The 20,373-nt window shown below is 38.3% G+C and overlaps 1 protein-coding gene across 8 annotated transcripts in view; it reads left to right on the top strand.

Moving 5' to 3' along the window:
- TOX (thymocyte selection associated high mobility group box) overlaps positions 1-20,373 on the top strand; it is a 221,069-nt gene that overhangs the window by 98,698 nt on the left and 101,998 nt on the right. For all 8 annotated transcript variants that reach the window (XM_068671932.1, XM_068671933.1, XM_068671934.1 and 5 more), the window contains one exon: positions 14,100-14,165. In XM_068671932.1, coding sequence (XP_068528033.1) covers positions 14,100-14,165 — 66 coding nt within the window. The remainder of the gene's footprint in view (positions 1-14,099; positions 14,166-20,373) is intronic.

Here is a 20,373-nt window from a genome sequence, read left to right as displayed (position 1 = left end):
TCAGATACATAATTCACATTACTTTCTGTGTTAACAAAAGATCTCCAGTGATGCACTGTAATGCATGAAATACTTGCACAGCTTTTAAATCAATGTTCTGACTATTCCAGCTTGTAAGAGCTCACATAGCTAAAAGAACTTCTGAACTGCAAAATCTTGATTATGACTTAAACTGTTAGACATGTCAAAACACTTACAAAACTGTGTATTACTAATATGATCTGAAAATATTGCAAAATTAATCACATTGTGCTCTACTCTCCAAGGCAATAGTTACTATTGCAAATGAATGAATAAAATACCAAATTAATTTTCTATCAAAACATGAATCTAATGATGGCACATTTTTGTACACTGTTATTATTTCTGAACATCTGACGTGTAGGCGCTGACATAAGGGAATGTTGGGAGCATGAAAAGAACCGTAGAGTGCAGGAAGAAACAGTATTGTAACAGTGATATTCTATGACTAGCGATTTATGAATTCAACTATTAAGACTCCAGAGCCTCTGCAAAACTCTGGAGCCTCTTAATACTTGTCTGAGATGAATATCACAGAACAGATTGTTGCTGACACCAAAAGGGACTGTGTGCTGAATGCATGAGCCTATTTAATGAATTCCCTAAAAATAAGAAAAAGGCAAGCTGTACCTCAAGTAGAGCTTAATTTGCCAGGCTTGATTCACGGATGTTTCTCTTGACGTTTGTCTTGAAATCAATTGAATTACACCAAGTTTTGGTATGATTTTTTTGGTTTGATTTTTGGGTGGTCCTGTGTGGAACCAGGAGTTGGACTTCATGTTCCTTGTGGGTTTCTTCCAACCGAAGATAGTTTATTACTCTATGATTCTATGATACCAGCATAGACCCCAATGACTACCCTGGTACAGGCCCCATTTATGAAAAGATGCTCTGTTCTGAGTGATGTTCTTATTCCATCATCAGATACAAGATCATTTCAACTGGTGCTTTGTGTGCTTTTTAATATGGGAAGGAAGGAGCAAATATGTTTTTGGTAATGTTTATGTAGCTGTTGTGTTTCTGCTGGAGTATTATATCTGCAAGTCAGGGCATGATTTGTCCATTTGATTTTCTCTGTTCCCTCTTTATTTTTGATGTAATAACTACAAAATTAAGTTATTTTAATTTTGGAAAGTTTAGCTTGGAAATTAGCTTGACCATGTGAAGAAAATTTCTGAGTAGAGTCATAATCGCAAGCACAACCATTTTCAGTGGGTTTCTCCCAATGATATTGTTTGTGTGCATTTCAGTCTTCCAAATACAAAGAACATTTTAAAACAAAATTATTCAAGCCATTTATTTCAAGTGTAATGTGCACTCATTTAATGGTTTTTAGGCGTAGAAGATTATGATAATTTTCATCACAGATTTTATCAAATTAGGAGGACGGTGTATTAAAAATTCAGTAGCTTATACAGAGAGGTGAGAGAATGTAATATGGGGCACTAAAAACACAAGGCAGATTTTCTATGACATTAATGTTATAGAGTACTTCTGTTGATTAATAAAATCGGTAAAGAGTCTGACTAGGCTATGAGACTGCTGAAGTTAAACAACAATTATTGTACAATTGGGTAAAACAGAAGCAGATATTGTGATGCTGTGGGGAAAATGAAACATCAAAAGCTAATAAAAAGCCATTTTATATCATAAAAGCATAAGAACAGCTCCATCAAGCTTTAATCACATTGTTATATTATGCATTTATTTTAAAATTATGTCAGCTCATTAACAGTGGTTATAACAAAGATTGTTATAATTCTTGTAAGATTAGCAAATACTAAGTTTTGCTTCTATTTCAGTGCACTGAATGCAGAGGCTGTGCGAACTGTAGGATTATCCTTCTAAAAGCATCCCTACTGTGTTCTAAGGATTTTGTTGCTATATCAGTGTTGTGGTCCACTTTGAAAATGCTTACTTTTCAGGAACTGGTAGTTTTAAAGCAAACCTTGCCACCCCAAGTAAGAGGGGGCAGCAGAGCACATGGCCTCCTCATCCATAGCTCTTCTTGTACCTGTAGGAATGCAGAGTAGTATTGTCCCTCTGAGCAATGGCATGTGCTGAATGACTGTGGGTGATGATAGCTCTGCAGCAGCTTGGCCTCCCAGCAAGGAGCCCATGCTGGAGCTCCTTTCACCATCATCAGTGAAAATGAACCTCTTCCCTCATGTATGTGCATGGCCCTTTCCAGTGTAATGGAGCTGAAACTGTTGTGATGCAATCAGGGAATTCAAAAATACAAGACAGGACATTTTGAAGTGACATAGTATTAATAATACTAATTTGACAAAGCCAGCATTACCATTTTCACCTTTCTATTAAAAAAAAAAATCCTTTAAAAAAAAAATCTTCTTGGGGCCAAGATGTTATTTCTGTACAGAACTGGAAAGACCTAACAAATAAATCCTGTGAGTGGGAGCACTCAGCTAGATACTAGAGAAATGAATTTAAATCTACATCATCAAGTGTATTTGGAGAGTTCACGGGCATAAGAAGTGATGCTGTCCTCCATGTGGCTATCCTAAGACTATGTGGCCATGGTGATGAATTGGTATATTGGTATATTGGGAATACTAGAGCAGGACTGAGCCAGGGCTTCCCACAGTGCTGCTGCGTGCTTGACCTGTCATATCTTTCTGGAAGGGGACTATTTCATTTTTGCATGTAAAAAGTGTTTAAAAGTCTCAGTTTCATTGTAAGATTCATCTTGGAAATCTCAAGAAATTTTGGTGATTTGAGGAAGGATGTGGCAATGACTTGGGCCAAAATCCTTGCAGCTTAGGTCTTCACCATTTTTCAGAGATCATGCTATCTACCCTCCCTGTGATTTTCCATGCTACTGTGTATGTCAGGTGAAACTTTCATAGGTTTCATTTATTAAGGGCTGGGAAAAACAGTGTGTTCTAAATAATGTGTTGGGAGGAAGAGACTGATACATACCCACGATCTGGATGAGCCCTGTGGTGAAACTGTGCTGAAAGAAATGTCTGGGAATAGAGAACACATATTCAAACATTCATTTTGCATAGCACATGAAGTGGTGAAAAAGATATCGGTGAAGTAGCATGCACTTAAGTGGTTACAAACGAGGAAATGTTTGGGAAAAAAAAATAAAAAACAAAACAAGAAAAAAAAAAAAACACGTCAGAGAAAGTTGAAGTAACTTAAAATAATGTTCCTAAAGAAGAGGACAGAACATCTATGTGAGTGTGTTCAGAAGTGTTACTAGAAGGTAAGAGTCATTAGTCTCAGCAGAATGGAAGGATGGAAAAAGGTCTGAAAATAAAACAGTAAAATTGCTGAAGAGTTTGAAACAAAAGGGGAACATGCATGGAAACACCATTGCTGGAACTGCATCCAAGGCAGAACTTGACAATAAGGCTTCACAGATTCTGTGTGAAACCTATTCTGCTATTATTCTGGGGATGGATTTGCCTGTCCAGGGAGCTTCCTTCCAGCACCAACAGGACTGTCTCTTGCTGATACGCATGGCATCTTGGAAAGGCTGCAGCCATGGTGCTGATAATGCCAGGTTTAAGTAACTTTTGCTATCTGATTTGCTGTGAGGAACGTACAACAGTAATAGATTCAGAGCATTCTGGTCACAAAAAACAGCAGCCTGTGCTAGCACTGTTTCTGCAAGTGGGAAGGAAGAGGAGATGGAATATTTGTTGTCTTTAAGAGATTTTGGTAGCAGGGTGACAGATACAGCTGTAGCTTTTTATTTTAATTCTTTACTGAAATTAATGGAGCTCCTTGTATACCAGAGTAACTGCGAATAGAAGCAGAACTGTCCACATAGCTGTAACAATAGCTGTTTTGGTGAACTATGATCATTTATCAGCCCTACAACATGTTATAGTTGTCATGAGAAGTCCTTGTTATTTAACAGATGTCTGTGTTTTGCTAAACCCTTGCAATTAGTCATTTTTGTTATCACCCTCTCCAGATCTCAATTAGTTGTACCTAATAAGACCTTGTCACACTGTGCTAAATAATTTGGTTTACCAGAAATTTTAGCTGATTTGTCCCGTTTGTGTTTGGCACATACTTCACCATTTTATGTGTGTTCCTGTACATTTCTGAGATATTGGGCCCTATCTCATCACCAATTTGAATAGGTGCTTGATTTTAAGTAGTCTCACAATCTCATTCCCTTTAATGGGATGATTTTAATGCACATTATGCACAAGTTCAAGTGACCTTCTACATTGGTCTAGAGTACTGAAGTTCTTCTTACCTGATGAAGCCTTTCTTTAACTTTTTAAAATTACATTTATAAGTATGCTATGGTTTTCCTTACTCTTAAATATGAGGCATAGCAGTATGTAGGCAAGATTTTCTAGTTACCAGACAATTGTTACCTTCAGTTTACTTCTAATGTCCTTCTGCTATAGGGTTTTCAGAGTAATGGTAGAGTTTTGCTTGTGCTTTTGTTGTTATTGTTGTTGTAGCCCATTTTATTTCTAAGTTTCTGCTGTGTAGAAGCAGATGTACTTTCCCACAGGAACTATATATACACTCCATTCACTCTATAAATAACACAGTGGGTCAAATTCTGTCCATGGGTCCCTGAACACAGCTCCCACTGTAGTCATGCAAGGGAATGGTTTTGTCCTATTTGTGCAAAACTCATTCGCTAAGGTCTGTGGAGCCTCTCTTCTGGCATACTGCAGCACAGGGGGCTCTGCATGTGGATGTATAAAACCTGACTTTTTCTTTTGTCATCTGTTTGCTTTCTGTAGATCCTTTTTATTAAGCTTTTCTGTGCTTTATTATATAATTCATCATTTGAAATTACAAGACAAAGTTGAATATCAACAAAAAAATGACTCTAGAAACTCGGAATTAAGAAGGTCCCTATTATCTTACTGCTGTGGTTTAAACCAGCAGGCAGTTTAATGCCATGCAGCCACTCTCACTCTCTCTGCAAGTGGGATGGGAGAGAGAATCAGAGAGGTAAAAGTGTTAGAGCTCATGGGTTGAGATAAGGACAGTTTATTAGGTAAAGCAAAAGCCACATGCACACAAGCAAAGCCAAACCAGGACTCCATTTGCTGCTTCCCATTGGCAGGCAGGTGTTCAGCCACTTGGGAAGACAAATGCCATCACTTCCAACATCCCCACCTTCCTCCTTCTTTATTCCAGCCTTTATTGCCAAGCATGATGCCCTATGGTATGGCACATCCCTCTGGCCATCCTGGGCCAGCTGCCCTGGCTGTGTCCTCTCCCAGCTCGTGGTGCATGCCCAGCCTCCTCACTGGCAGGGCAGCATGAGGAGCTGGAAAGGCCTTGGCTCTGTGTAGACACTGGTCTGCAACAGCAAAAACATCAGTCCGTTATCAACACCGTTTTTTCTCAAAAATCCAAAACACAGCATTGTGTGAGAATCTATGATAAAAATTAACAGCCAAAACTCTGATACTTGCCATTCTACCCGATCCATTTCCCATCCAAATAGCAATGGCAAAATTCCCCTCACCTTCCATGATGCAGGATGAGACCTTGCCAAGAAATTGTCCAGGTGCATTGGGCTTGGAAAATATTATAAGCCTAGCAGGTTAAACAAATTTTCTCAGCTACTGTGGTCAGAAAAAGAAAGGTCTAATCGTAGTTATTCAAACCTTTCCACCTTATCACCTTATTTTCCCAGTGGGTGGCTACATCTATAATTTAGTGTGGATTGAGTAAAATAATAACAAAAGCATTTGCCACTTTGATCTCAGTATGTTTATTTAATGAGTGCTCAATATGCAAGAGATAGTTTAGCATAGGAGTCCAGACTACAGTGCATTATGTGGTTGGGTTTTATTTTTATTTTACTTTTTTATTTTTTTTAATTTTATTTAACACCCAAGGTTAAAAGGAGCAAGAACCCAGCTGAGTGAGTTCAGAGTTCATCTCTGCATGCTCACTGTCTTCTATTTAAATGTGCACAAAGGACTAATACAGTACCCGCTCTCCCCTGGGCTGTCTTTGATACGTTCTGCTGTGCCCAGACTCTGCCACTCCTCCTATCAGTCTGATCCTACTTCTATTAGCCCGCTGTGCTCAGCACTGTAACCTCATTCAGCTAGTGCTCTGCGTGAAGGCTAACAACTTCAAGGCTCTGTCAGGCATTGACACATGCAGGCTCCAAGCGGGAAGCTAAACACCCCCCTTCACCTCCTCTCCCCTTCCACATTAACCTCTATTAAGTGCAGGAAAAAACACAAATGCTGTAGTGCCATCATTCAGGTTTTAACTACCAGTGTATATTTAGATATTCAGTCAGTTTGCCACCTCTGAGAACGTACTCCGGAAACCCTCTGGTTCTTTCTCATTCTCACAACCAGATCAATAAATAGTGAGTTAGCTTAGGGAACACAATGATAGAAGATCTGGGGTAGGTATTTATGGCATAGAGATAAAATTCTGAAAGAAAACTTTGACAGGGCTGCCTATACTTTTTGAAATGATAGTGTGTCTTATAAATGGAAAATGAGACAAAAATGGTCTAATTTTAGGAGAATCAAGCAGAGTATTTTCAAATCATCTCCACTTTGAAAGACAGGCTGTAGAAAAGACACAGTACAGTGCTAGTCTGCTATCAAGCTTTGATCCAAGCACTGAATCCTACGTGTATCAAAGTCCTTTGGGTGCTTAGGGCAGAGAGAGTTTTGTCACTGTTGATGTTTTTCCTAAGTACAGACGTCTGACAGCCTTTCTCTGAGACGCAGCACCCTTGCTTCCAGCTCTGTGGCACACTGCCCATGCCCACCCAACTCACGGCTCACTCCCACTCCCTAGGGAGCCATCGAGATGGGGACAGATTCCTTACCACCTCCACCTGGGAGCAGAAAGCACCTGCTCTCATTTTAGCTCTCTGAAGCTTTGTCTAAACAGGGCCTACAGTCATGTCTTTAATCTCTCATGAAGGGCAGATGCTCCTGGCAGATGACACTTCCCATACAATAAAAAAGTAAGTGACGTGTCTGAGGCAACAGGGTGCCTGTCCTTTCACAAGAGTAGCAGGAGTACGGGTGACAATATGTCTAACCCACGCATCACCATACTTGGATTAATTAAACATATCATTCCCCACATTCTTGGTTTAGACTGTTCGGGTAAAATGTAAGAAAATGAAAATGTAGGATTTATAAATCATTTTCCTAATACTTTACTCTTGAAAACCTGTTACAGAATTAAAGTGAATGAAAATAACAATCCTGAGATACGCCATCTCCTCTCTTAATGCTTGGCATTCCTAGCTTTCCATGACCTGGAGGACCCTTAGTGTTCCAGGTGGGACAGGACTTCTCCATGATACGCCAGTCTGCAGTAATCACCTGCCTTGGGCCATACAGGAACATCCAGCTCTGTGAATTCAATTTCTTTTTGCAATGGTCCTCCATTCAGGCATTCTCACGCAATGTCATAGTCCTCCAGTAATCTTCACTTTTGAAAAACAGTCCTGGAAGGAGGAAAGGAAGACGGCAGAGCAGACACAATCAAAGTCGATAGTACTAGATTGTTTTTTGACAATTTTCCTGTGATAGTCCTTCAGCGAGGTGTCAGGCTCCTTTCCCAGAAAGGGTGCCTGTCTGGAATGCATTACTGCAACCTGTCTTGGGCAAATTTAAACATGCATTCAGTTCAGAATACAAAATGGAGTTCAGGAGACAAAATGGAGTTTCAATTTCATACAGGCATGCTGTTCCCAAACTGTATCAAGAAAGGGGTTTTCCATCATGCAGTATTGTTTACAGAACATAACCGTTTTTACCTTTAATAGTTGCCATAACAAGATCAACTGTTTCTTTAGCATAGCCATCTAATGATTTATACTGGATCCCATCATTATTTTAGTCTCTTTTCAGGAGCTCTTAGTAAAATAAAATGTCATTCTGTCACTGAGCAACCTGACACAATGTCCACTCTTGGCATTTGGTTTAAAATGAACGAAATTGCTTAGTTTTAAAGCCTTTTCGGGATTAGTGGTTTTTAGATAATGTAAGTTAAAAATGGTATCTATAACCTGTAAGCACTAAAATCACTAAATCACTAGAAATGAATAATCTTTTTCTACAGTGTACTTCCAACATTTTTGTAAAATAAAATACAGTGTTGTAGCTCTGACAGAGCAAGGGAAGCTACAGTTAGAGGGTATAGCTGAAGTTTACAATAAAATATAGCTTCCAGTTCCAATCTAAAGTGGAAGACATTTGTAGTCAGATTGTGATTATTAACACAGCAACATCCTTTGAAGAAATTGAGTAGTCTAGTCCAAGTGGCGCTACACAGCAAATGAACCTTTAAAATACAACAGCTTTCACCAATTCTGTGATTTCTCCCCTTGCTTCTTCTCCTTTAATCTTTCCATTTCAGGATCTCTCCATTGAGATGCACTTGTACAAAAAATAATGTCCCACGCTGCTCCCCCCAACCCATCCCCAAGCTTGTTTTGGCTTCAAAAACCATATGTGCTAGTGTTCATCATGCTTCCCTGCCTACATCGCAGTTGGACAAGATACAGTACTATAACATTGTGCTGCTTTTCAGTATAACTAGGAGAAGCTCAGGTCAGCATCAGTTCAAGGATCCATGTGCTTGATATTTTTTTCTCTTCTCTTGGCTAATTTAACTATGCCTGCAGAATGTAGGGTAGATATATGTACGTATACAAAGAGAAAGCAAATATGCAATTCCCTCAGAAGACAAAAGCTGTGAATGAAAAAGAAGCAAAATAAATACTTCTCCCAACAACAGTAAAGAAGTTTGTGGTTGCAAGAAGCAAGAGAGAAAAAGACACTGAAAATCCACTCTCCTTGTAATCCAGATAGCACAGATAACCCTGGCAATGAAGATAGTTACTTGGCATAGAAAAAGGTAGCCTGTGGGGACAACAGGATACCTAGTTAGGCTGGAAGCCCATGCTGAACCCGTGCATCCCTGTGGCCATTGTCAGCTCAACTAGGTACATGACGTTAGTGCATGTATACCTATGTATTTATAATCACAGTATATGCACATACAGGTAGCAGTAAAAATATATGTTCTGCTTCCAGCTATTTTCTTTGGCTTTCAGCCCCTTCCATTTTTTTTCTGCCCTGTCTTCCTTTTTTGTCTTCCAAATTCCTCTGTATATGTAGGCTATGAAGAAGATTCTTTAAGTTGGTATCAACATGAGTAATTTTGTTCTCTATTTATTTTTGTGCAGCCTTGTTGTAGTGTCTTTGTGACATAATCACATATAAACAAAGAATGAAAAATACAGAAATGCTGACAGATTTGTCTGCCACAAAAGTGGAAAAGTGAAAGCAGGCTTCATGGCCATTGCTACATCCTACAACTAATGCTATGCCACACTAATGGGAAAGTAAAGCCACCTTTGGATCCTTTGATAAAACCATGCCTAATAAAACAGCCTTAGCACTCTGGACGTTTGTTGAACTCTGTCATAATTCTTGCATCAGTAGCAGTCAAGCATGCTTATGTATGTTCCTAACTTATATGAGTAAATTGCATTTTATAACAGTGCTTGAATATTTTGGGCATGTTTTTGCTTGCTGAATGTTGTAACTTGTCTTAAAAAGGCTTATTCTACAGGAGATTCTAACTGGCAATGCCACAGTGTTGCCTGAATGTTTTATTTATAATAATAATTAAGATAAAGAATATGACGCAATTCTGAATATAAACGGCTCCAAGATATATATTTTTTCATATTACAATGCAGTCATATTCTTAGTTTGCTCTCACCCAAACTTCTCATGCAGTTACACTTTAATATGAAAAGAAATGTTGTCAAGAATAGTTATTATCACACATCAGAATATTGTATTAGCATTCACTTTTAATAGATTAAAATGAAAGATTTTGAAGTCTGCCCTTAATGATACTGAAGGATCTTGGAGACACATTGGGAAAGCTTTAGATGAAATGTCACATGATATATATACATCATACATAGGTTCAAAAAAGACAGTTCATTTAACTGCCTTCCTTTGTGTTTCATCTGTTGTGTTTGGGTGAATCATCCACAGGTTAAGTGATGCTTGTGCAATTTGTTTGCTTAAAATCAAGCACAGTGAATGGTGGGGAAGTTTAGCAAATACAAGGTTCTTGTAGACCTGGGATGATGAGTAAAATAAGACAATTTTGGAGGCACAGAGTGTAACCTGGAAGAATAAAATGTGGTTGAAGACATCTTTGGGTCATATCTGCTGATCTGTTGACTTGCTGTCTATCTGGATAAGCTGCTTGAACTGCTGTTGAATAAGACTATATAGAGCTGAATACCAACCACGTAGACCTCTTATGAGTTATAAAAAGGTGAAATAATTTAATATTGGAAAGAGTATTCATTTCTGATGTTTAGGGACCTGTTTTGGAAGCTTCTGACACACCTTGGGCAAGTAAATTGTAGGACTTTCCAGATGATCATGCTGTTGGCATTTTTATCGAGTTTATTGTTTCAGTGGGGACAACTCATATTTTTGGGGAGGAGAGAGGGGAGCATGGATACCATGCACTGCATCAGTGTCTCTGAACTTCTCTTCTGTCTCTTCTGTCATTGAAGGCTTGTGTACCTTTTTTTTTTTCCCCCACTGGGGTGGGGTGTATGGATCATCTGTATTCCACACTTCTTTGGAAGAGATGATGAATAAACAATTCAGCATTGAAGTGAACTTTTTTTTTTTTTTTTTTCAGCTTTGGTTTACATAAATCATAATTTCCCTATTTTATAAACATTTTAGTAAACATTGAGAATTTACAGGAGGTGTCTCCTGAACACCTGCTGTAGAAAGCGTATGTGTATATGCTTTGTCATTCAAGTTTACAGTTGGCTTGCATGCTCATGTTTGATGTCTTAAGGACCACCAAGGAGCCATGCACCACACTGCACTAGTCTGAGGGCAGATAATAATTTATATTGCTGTACATGTAGTATAAGTACTAACATGACAACAGTGTTAGTGTTAGCTAATACATTACAGCCTGCATCCTGCAAATATAAACACTACAGAAAATACATATTCCATCAAATCTTATTGAACTATGCAACCTATTAAAAAGTTTTGCACATACTTCTAAGAAACAAAGGCTAAATATTGCAGTGACTTAACTCCATGTTTGAATATTGAAGAAATTAAGTAATAAACCAAAAAGCTGCTGGGTATTATTATATATTAAAAAATCACCCAGATTTTACAGACATTATGCATCAATATATTTTTCTGAGAATTTAACCTAACAAATTGATCTGAAATGTTGTAGAAGGTCATTTCTTGTTTAAGGTCAAGCCAAAAGGTCAGGAAGTTTAACTGTAGGTACAGATTTTGTCTTTCACTTTCATTGGTACATGCTTACGAAGTCCAAAGACCATAGTAGAACTGAATAACTTCAGAGGGCCACAAGCAAAGAAATGAAAGGCAGAGATCCAAGATTGACCAAGATTGCACTTGTGCTTGTAGCAAGACACTGATCAAGTAGGAAGCTGATCTCAGAACAACACACAGAATGATGAAAACTTCCAAGATTCGTGTAAAAATGGCATTAGGTAAATTTTTCTGTGAAGGCAGCTTTGGTGATTGTAAGTTTGGGAGCAAGGACAGCTGACCAAACCTCCAAAACAAGGAAATCCTTGAAAAATTAGTATGCTTTAGTAAGATTCTTTTCTCAAATCACAGGCTCAGGTGTTACAGAAGGCAAAATAAATTGAAACAACCCTGGACTGCATCTAGCCAATATGCAGTGAAGGAAAGAAATTTATTCATGTTCATTGCAGCTAAGCATATGCAACATCGTATTTGAATTATAGCAATGTTTGTTGTGCAGTGTAGCAAGTACATGACTATAATGAGGGAAATTCAAAATGTGAGACTTCAGAAATCATGGTCTCCAGGGCAGATAGGATTGCCATAACTAGACAACTTAACTACACTGTCCAAAGGATTTCTAATACATGTGATGTCGGAATGTATCTTTTCTGAAAAAAAATCTAATTTTATTTTAAAATCTAAAAGAAATGATGACTTTGTTGTTGATAAAATGATTAATTACCTTCTTTTTACAAGTAGGAATTTGTACCTTATTTCAGATCTGAATTTCTGTAACTTCCTTTTCTCAACGCTAGATCTCATTATACCACTGTCAAGAAGGCTGACATCTTGCTATAAGATATCTTTCTGGGGTGTAAGTACCAATCGCAGTGATCAAGACAACTTTCAGCCTTTTGTCTGACAAGCAGAGTATGTTGAGCTCCCGTAGACCTAACACTGGGGCACTTGGTTTCCAAACGCAGGAAGTGAAATGTCTCTTCAGAATTTCATCTTTCAATTTGAGTAGAAGAAACAAAGCATTGACCTTTTTCCGTCATTCAAACAATCCAAACACTAAAAAATGCTCTCCTAAATTCCACCCTGAATTTTAATAAATAATAACATTCTTGAGAAAGCTGAAAGAAATGGTAGGTGTAAACAAGAAACAATGAATTTACTAAAGGATCATCACTCCCTATCTTTAAGGCCTATTCCAACTATCTTTGTTCAATCAAACTTTGGAAATACTGTCCCTCCTATGGCAGATCTGAGCCTGTGGCATAATCCTTTTCCTCACATGAAAATAGGGATTCTGACAGATAGGCTGTGACTCTTTATTAAATAATTCTGGCCAGGAAGGGCAGGCCAGCAGCTGCTGTGCCAGGAGCTGGCACTTGTTCACTTTTACTGCTGCTGTTACAAGGCTTGTAGCCTCTGGCAGAAGAAGAGGATGAACAGCTGGAAGCTGAAACCTCTTCAGCTGCCTCAGCAAAAAATGCTATCTGCCAAAGCCACACTTTGACTTTGCCACCTTGGTGTAGCTGAATATACTGCACGTTGAAGGTAGCATATCCTGAGAAGCTCAGCATGGATTGAGAAGTGTCCACAGGAATTTCACTGCCACCTTCCGTAGGAGTAAAGCAAGCTCAGTCGGTGTTGGGGATTTTTTAAAAATGCTTCTGCGTCATCAAAATGATGGCTCATTTCCAAAATATGTCACTCTAAGCATTCACAGAAGGGGTCAGGTGAAAGTTATTTCAAACAGACCTCGTAACAGCTGGATATTTGTGGTTGATGGCTGAGGATGGGGATTCCTGCTGTTGTTCATTTCTACTTGAAAGGTTTGAAAAGATTTCCCCTACCTGCTGAATGGGCACTGGCACTATAGTTACCCTGTTGGCACTGCCACTTGAGTGAGTCTGATGGAAGTTCTGTGGGGACATTTTCCAGATTACATAAGAAACCATGAGTTTTATACTTCTTTGTATTGATACAGGATAAGGCTTCAATTCTGACAGTTTTTCTCCATCTAGACCCTCAGTTTTTAATCAAATCCTTTCTATCACATTTCTGTTACTTCTTAACTGTGGTTGAGGGGAGAAAAAGAACCAAAAATAGTTTTGTATACATTTCCAAGAATGGTGTTTTTCATTTGTTGAAGGGTATTTTTGCAGTTCTGATTATGAAAGTTTATTTTATTCACACATCAAGCAAACTATCCTTTTAAGCCATACAGTCAGGAGGTATACTATTTCATACATTCAGATGTCTGAAAGCTGTCTGGAAATGTATTTGCTAGTTTCTGATATGGGAACATTTCAATGGGAGGGGGTTTAATTTGTTTTGACATTTCAACTCTTGTTCTGCTCAAAAGCTAAAGTTGGAATCCATTAAGATACATTTTAGTGCAGTTTCTATTCTCATCTTCCTTTTCTCAGTAACTGTGCAATTCACTTAGTACTTCATTACAACCAACAGCAATATGTATACATGGTGCACAAAATGAGCCATTTTGTTTTAAAACAGATTGCAGATGAAAGGAAACCATTCATTTCTTGCTTGCTAGCTGTAATTACTAGAGCGCTAATTACTCCAAATCACTGACATCCAGGGTCAATAAGGATGACAACAGGAACATCAAAGACAAGATGCACACACGCAATTACAAGTCTCTAAAACCAGGCTGTAATATTAGTTTATGGCTACTGTTTTTTTTTCAGTCAATGCTGAAAAATATTCAAGTTTGCTGAATGTTTACTATTATTTCCTTTGCAGTTTGACGGTGAGAACATGTATATGAGTATGACAGAGCCAAGCCAGGACTATGTGCCAGCCAGCCAGGTGGGTTAATTAATCTTCTCTGCCTTGTTTCAAATTGTAATTAAACAAATTCAAAGAGTTGCATTGCAAATGAGTGGCACTATCAGTAACTGCTGCAATCAGGAATAATCATAATTTATAAACAAAGCATTTAAGCCTTGTTTCCAGTTAATGAGATAGAGCTGATAAAACACCAGAGTTGGCGTTTGTTGAAAGATACTACCTTGTTTCCTCTCCAGAATGCAAGCAGCTGTTTTGCCAGCATGATCTTTCCTAAACAGTTGTTTTACCTTCAGGAAATAAAGTCTTTACAGGTGCAGGTTATTTGTTTATCTGACTGCAGACAAGTTAATCATTATAAGCTACACATGTCACAAATAGCTTTAATTATCACTCTTAGGCCAGTTGTAGTTGAAGAATTGCATTTTTAACGCTAATCGTATGGCTGAGGAACATTGCCAATGTTACACCATTAGCAACGGGGTTAGGGAAATGATTCAGTCTCGTGTAGCTTGCAGCCCAAAAGGTTTAATGTGATGTGGATTCTTTATGGGTATCTTTGATTCCTTTCCCTTTAGGGGAACCATACACGCTTAATTCGGATATTAGATGCATGTTTCAAAATCATTTCAGAAACACTTCCACTTGAACCCTAAATTGCTATAGCTTTCTAAGATGGAAAGATTTAAATTATTTCTTAAAAATAAGAATTAATTCTGTAGTAGCAAGTGATGTTGATAGTGGTGTGGATAAGTTGCATTGTGTAATAGAAATTGCCCTGAATATTTGGACTTGTGGGCTAGGTCATGCAATGTCTCAGGCCCAGCAGTGGCTGGTCTGATATACCTCTTTCTGGAAGGACTGGTGGGGTTCTATGACGCTCTCTCATTAGTTGGGAAATTAGTTTGCCTGCACAGTAAATGTGTGTAGATAAGCTATGTGTAAATTCAGAGTTTAGGAATTCCAATTTTAGTTCTGGAAAGTGACAATATGTTCAAATCCAAAAGTCCTTATAAAGTAGGGTTTTTCAGATAGTTGTGACAGGCTACCTAATTGTAGCGCGTAGTACGCCAGTACATTTGGGGCAAGGGAAGCTGGAGGCTGTGTGAGATGAACTACACTGTTCAATCAAAAAGGCTGTTTTCAAAATGTTCCACCATGTTGCTTCCCAGTCTTCAGTTGAAGTTATTGTTGAAATACCTTTAGAGACCAACTATACTTGTATTTAGGATTTGTGTGTGATTGAACTTATTCAGCTAAGAACCCTCGAAGATCCAGAGGTAGTTTAGAACAGAACTGTTTGATTAAAAAATGAAAAATTATATTATTAATTTTTCTCTAACCATTAATCCAAAAACTGTACTGACAAGTTTTAGTATTACTATTAGATTAAAGCAGCCTAGTATCATCTCATTTATGCCTTAAGGGTTTTGAAGTGCAAGGGCTAATTGAATTTGTTTGAAACAGTAGAAATACAAACTCTGTGAATGATTGCTGTTATAAAGCAGCTGCTACCTTTCAGAGAATCATTATGTCTGTCTTAAATAGTTTTGAATAAAGAATTGCAAATCCACATTATACATCAGAATTATTTTTCTTCTGTTGATATTTTTGTACTGTGTATGCCTGTAGTTTAAATAATTTAAATGGCACATTGAAAAATTAAGAGTATAAGTTTTAATCTTTTATGCAGTTTCTACATGTGCTAACAAGGCCCAAATCCTTAGAGATATTTATGCATCTAACACTCACTTATTTCAATGGAAGTAAGGTGCTTAAACTACCTCTAAAGATCCAGGGCTAGAATTTTAAGTGCAAATTATTTTGTCTTCAAGGAAAAAATCTATCAGTTGTGACATTTCCAAATTCAAAGATGACAGAAAACTCTGATTAGTTACTAAGGACTAGAACTAATAATGGGCTTATATAGTTATAAACTCACTATGGTAAAGCCTAGCTTTTGGGTGTCCAGCTCCCGGGTAGAATTCAAACCACAGATGCAGGTGTCTGAATTCTCTGTCCTTTGCTGGGGATCCATACAGCAACAGCTTCCATGACAGCCAGGCATAGTATTTGTTACAAGCATACTCCAGTCAAATAGCATCCTATGCCTGTTTGAAGGAAGCCATCAGCCTTCAGCTGTTGCACCCTCCTTTCTTTCCCTTACGGTGGTTCTCTCTTGATGCTGCAGTAGTCTTACACTGTTGCAGTGTTCTTGTTTGTTTTTTAAGGAAATATATGTGAAAGCCTGTAATAGTAACTTAAAAAAAATAAGATATCTATCTATCTATCTATCTTTTTTTTTTTTTTAAGGGGACCAAAAAAAAAATGCATCAATCTAGGAGCAGGAAATGGAGTAGATGTAGGGAATCCTGCCTCTCTTGTCTAGGCAAGATATTTGGACTGTGTAAGAAACCTTCCTGAACCTCTTCCTAATATACATAGTATATCTATAGTATATCTATGGTATGTCATAGTATATCTGCTAGTAATTCCCAGAAGGAACTGAGAAATTCTCCATTGACTGTACTGAGTAAGGTCTTCACTAGCTGTAATGTAGTGCACTTCCTATCTCAGATGAAAACATTTAGTAGTCACCCAGATTTGGTGAACTAACATTTCAACAGTCATTCTGCTGATAAATCCAGATTATTTTGCAGGAATAAGGTATCCACTGCTGTGAAAATAAAGCATGCAAGATTGCATAGATTACAGGAGAGGGAGAAGAAGAAGAAAGGATGTAACTGTACATTCTGGTCCCTGTTTTCAGGACTGTTGGTTCATTTTCCACTCACTGTTACTGGATGATAAAAAAAAAAAATAAAAGTCTGTAAGAAGAGATGAAAAAAAATTCTCTTCCAGATAAAACTCTAGTCACTAAATCCATAGAGTTTTCTGCTTCCATTTTCCATCTGTGCTCATGAGCCTTCCAGTCACGTTATTCAGGGAGAAGACTGCAAGCTCCCTCCTATCCCCAGCAGCTCAGCTATTCCCCTGTGAGGTCAGAGATGAGAGTTTGAATCCCGTCAGAATGAGGAATGAATTAAATTCTCCAGTTCCCTCAATGGATGCACATCTGTTAACGAAAGTGGGAATCCCACATGTTAGGAGAAGCATGGCCCTATCAGAACCTTTTATTCAAGCTTGGATCGTGTTGACTTGGGTCAGGTGTGAGCATCATTTTCTAATTCCAGAGTCTTACCCAGCTTATTTGGGAGGTAGGATGGCAGACTTGGTCACGGTGTAGAACACCAGAGACTAAGGGGTTTCCATTAAGCTGTCTTCAGGATTATATGACTATAGAGGCCGGATTTTGGGGGTCCTGGTGCGTGTTGACATGCTCACCTCCTTTCTTTGGATCTAATCCTGAGAAGTGAGCTTTGCTTGCTTTGCCTTCTCCTTCTAACTTCCTAGAATCCAGCATTTCAAGAAATACGGGGACTGTAAAATGAAGTGTCTTGCAGAATAAAATAAAATTTAGACATAAGAAATGTTTCAATTGCTCTGAAAAAGCTGAACTTTGCACTTCAGTTCTTTTTGTTTATTGCAAAGTGTTCATACCCAGAAAAACATCACCTTCTATTATTTTAAGGATTTTAATCAATTTATTGCCTTTAGGCTAACATAAATATAAGCTCAGCTATTGGACAGAAAAAATATAGTTTTATTCCTTTTGCTATATAACATCAAACATCTGCATAGCTTGGTAATCCAAGACAAGTCGCCTCACAGCATCCCTCAACAATTATCATTTCTGTTCAATTTTCAAATCAGTACATGCTTTGGGACTTATAGACTAAGTTGCTAAGTAGCAACATATGGCTCACTACTGTTCCTGTGATGTTGCTGCAAGCAAACAGCATAATTCCATACTTGAAATGATTTTTACAGAAAGCCAGTGCTGGAACTGAGCCAGAAGTGTAAGTATACTGTAAAAATTAATGATATTCTTTTAGGCTGTCCCAAAAGGCTGTTTGGCAATGTTGTCTCTGTGTACATTTTATATATACATGTAAGTACTGTATTTTTGGTTATGATATATGTAGCATAGGACTCTGCACTGCAGGCATCTCCTAAATGAGTTATGCCAGCCATATTAGCAAACATACACAGTAAAACTACATGACATTTTCACTACTAATTGCACTTCAATCTGAAAATATTTATCATTTTAAAATAAAACTATGTCAGCTGCTCTGCATTTCAAATTCTTAGAAATATATTGTTTTCTCCTCACACCTATAATTGGAATTTTGAAGATGAATTGTTTTTCATGTAATTTCTCCTCCTGTAATTTGTAGGCCATGTAAAACACAGAATAAAATTATATTGTTTATTTTACATTTCTTCCTAGTCACAATACAGAATGTAATACAGGATTTGTTGTACAGAGCCTAGACGCTTCTCTAAACCTTCCTGAGGCCTGATAAATGTTAAGACGTAATCCAAAGGGAATGGAGGAGAACTAGCCAGTGATTTGGGGCAGCACCTGCATTGCTCCTGTGGGAAGTTAGGAGATACCTGATGCAGAGGGGAGCATGCTGCTTGCACAGTGAGGATATTTTCCTCCCTCCCAGAAGTGTGACAGGGAGACCTATGTATGATATGTACACACACCCTTTAACAAAGTGAACGCCAAGGGTGTCAAAACTGTTTTGTCCTGTACAGCTCCAGGGTAAAATGGGATAGGATGACATCCAACAGATTTTTCATGTTAGTAGGAAAGTAAAGGATTCCTCTGTCTTTTTTTGCCAAATGCATTACTGTAGATTTATCCCTAACTTCCTATTTCATGTTTATACCCTAATTTCTTATCAGGTCAGCTATTACTCATGTGAAGTAGGGTTGAATAAATAAAGTAGGGTATAATAAATGCCCTTTCTTGTTCCGTTGTAGTCCTTTCCAGAAGTTAGGCTAGTATTTCAGGGCACTGCATCCCACTTCTACCAGAAGATCTGGCTGTTCTTGAAAAGCCCTGGAGCTGCAGTCAGCAGAGCATTGCAGGAGTTGTCTGCCTTAGAAAGGATTCAGGAAAAATAGCATTCTTAGATGGTGGACACTACAGCAGTTCTGCATCTTCTCCATGGGAAAAAACAAGTGATGACTAGAGCATCCTGAAACTAAGATCTGACCTGGAATTGGACCACACTCATCTACTGTCCAGAAGGAAACACTGAGGACAAGGGTGTGTCATAAATGTACTTTTTCAGGGTATGTAAGTGTGGACATTACAATGGCAACTCATCCTGGGATTTCCAGTCTGGAAGCCTCTTGAACCACATGCCTAAATCTTTTCTCCTTAAAATTGTGAAGACTTCTTTTTCTTCTCTCTCTCTCTCTTTTTTTTTTTTTTTTTTTTTTTTCCAAAATATATGATCATGATGGATCTGCATCCTTTATCTGATATTTCTTTGGGTATAACACACCTCTGTCATTTGCCAGAAGACATCAAACCCACATTCAAAAGCCCAAACTGTGAAGCTATAGAGGACAATTCAGGAACAAAGCAAAAATTCTCTGGGCATTTGTCATTGTGAGGGGAGACATAGCTCTACCAAGTCAGGTGTCCTTGTCCCTGAGCACCATGCCCTCACAAGTAAGTTGCTATCACTGCAACTATTTGCTTCACACTGCAAAGTCCAGTGCAGTCTCTTCTCACCAATTTGTTTCCATCCGAGTAGACATATATGAGTTTTCATAATCAAAGTGGTCCATTGTAGGAGGGTACATACTACTCTGGAGTCTAGGGCAATTCTGCCCAAAAGCTGGAAAGTCTTTCTTTGCTCATTTGTTGAAGGCATCTCCGCACTGAGAAAACAATGCCACCTGGTCAGTCTGTGGTTGGCTGTAGTTCAGGGCTCTCTTGGACTGTATTCCACCCCTCTGTTCCTGGTCCACTGTCTTGTAAATTCAAAAATACATTATCAACTGAAGGGACTCCACTTCCTGCTCCTCCATTTCTTTGAAGAAGGCTGTAGATGGCACTTTCCAAAAAAATAAAAATAAAATATGGGCGGGGGGGGGGGGGAGGTTGGGGGGGGGGGGAGATGTAAGTTTAAATTGACTCAGGGAACAAAAGCACCAGGCATATCTTTCATATCCTGAACGAGTAGTTAAATATAGAGATAATGTTACACTACCTTTCCCTTTTGTGTAAAACATAATCTCCTAATATGCTCTGGGGATCAGAGCAAAATAATTGTGTTCTTGATAACAGTGCATTAACAGT

Source organism: Anas acuta, chromosome 2 (genome assembly GCF_963932015.1).
Source record: "Anas acuta chromosome 2, bAnaAcu1.1, whole genome shotgun sequence".
In the NCBI taxonomy this organism is placed as follows: domain Eukaryota; kingdom Metazoa; phylum Chordata; class Aves; order Anseriformes; family Anatidae; genus Anas; species Anas acuta.
Note: the sequence above shows the minus strand (reverse complement) of the source record. Positions and strands in the feature narration are given on the sequence as shown.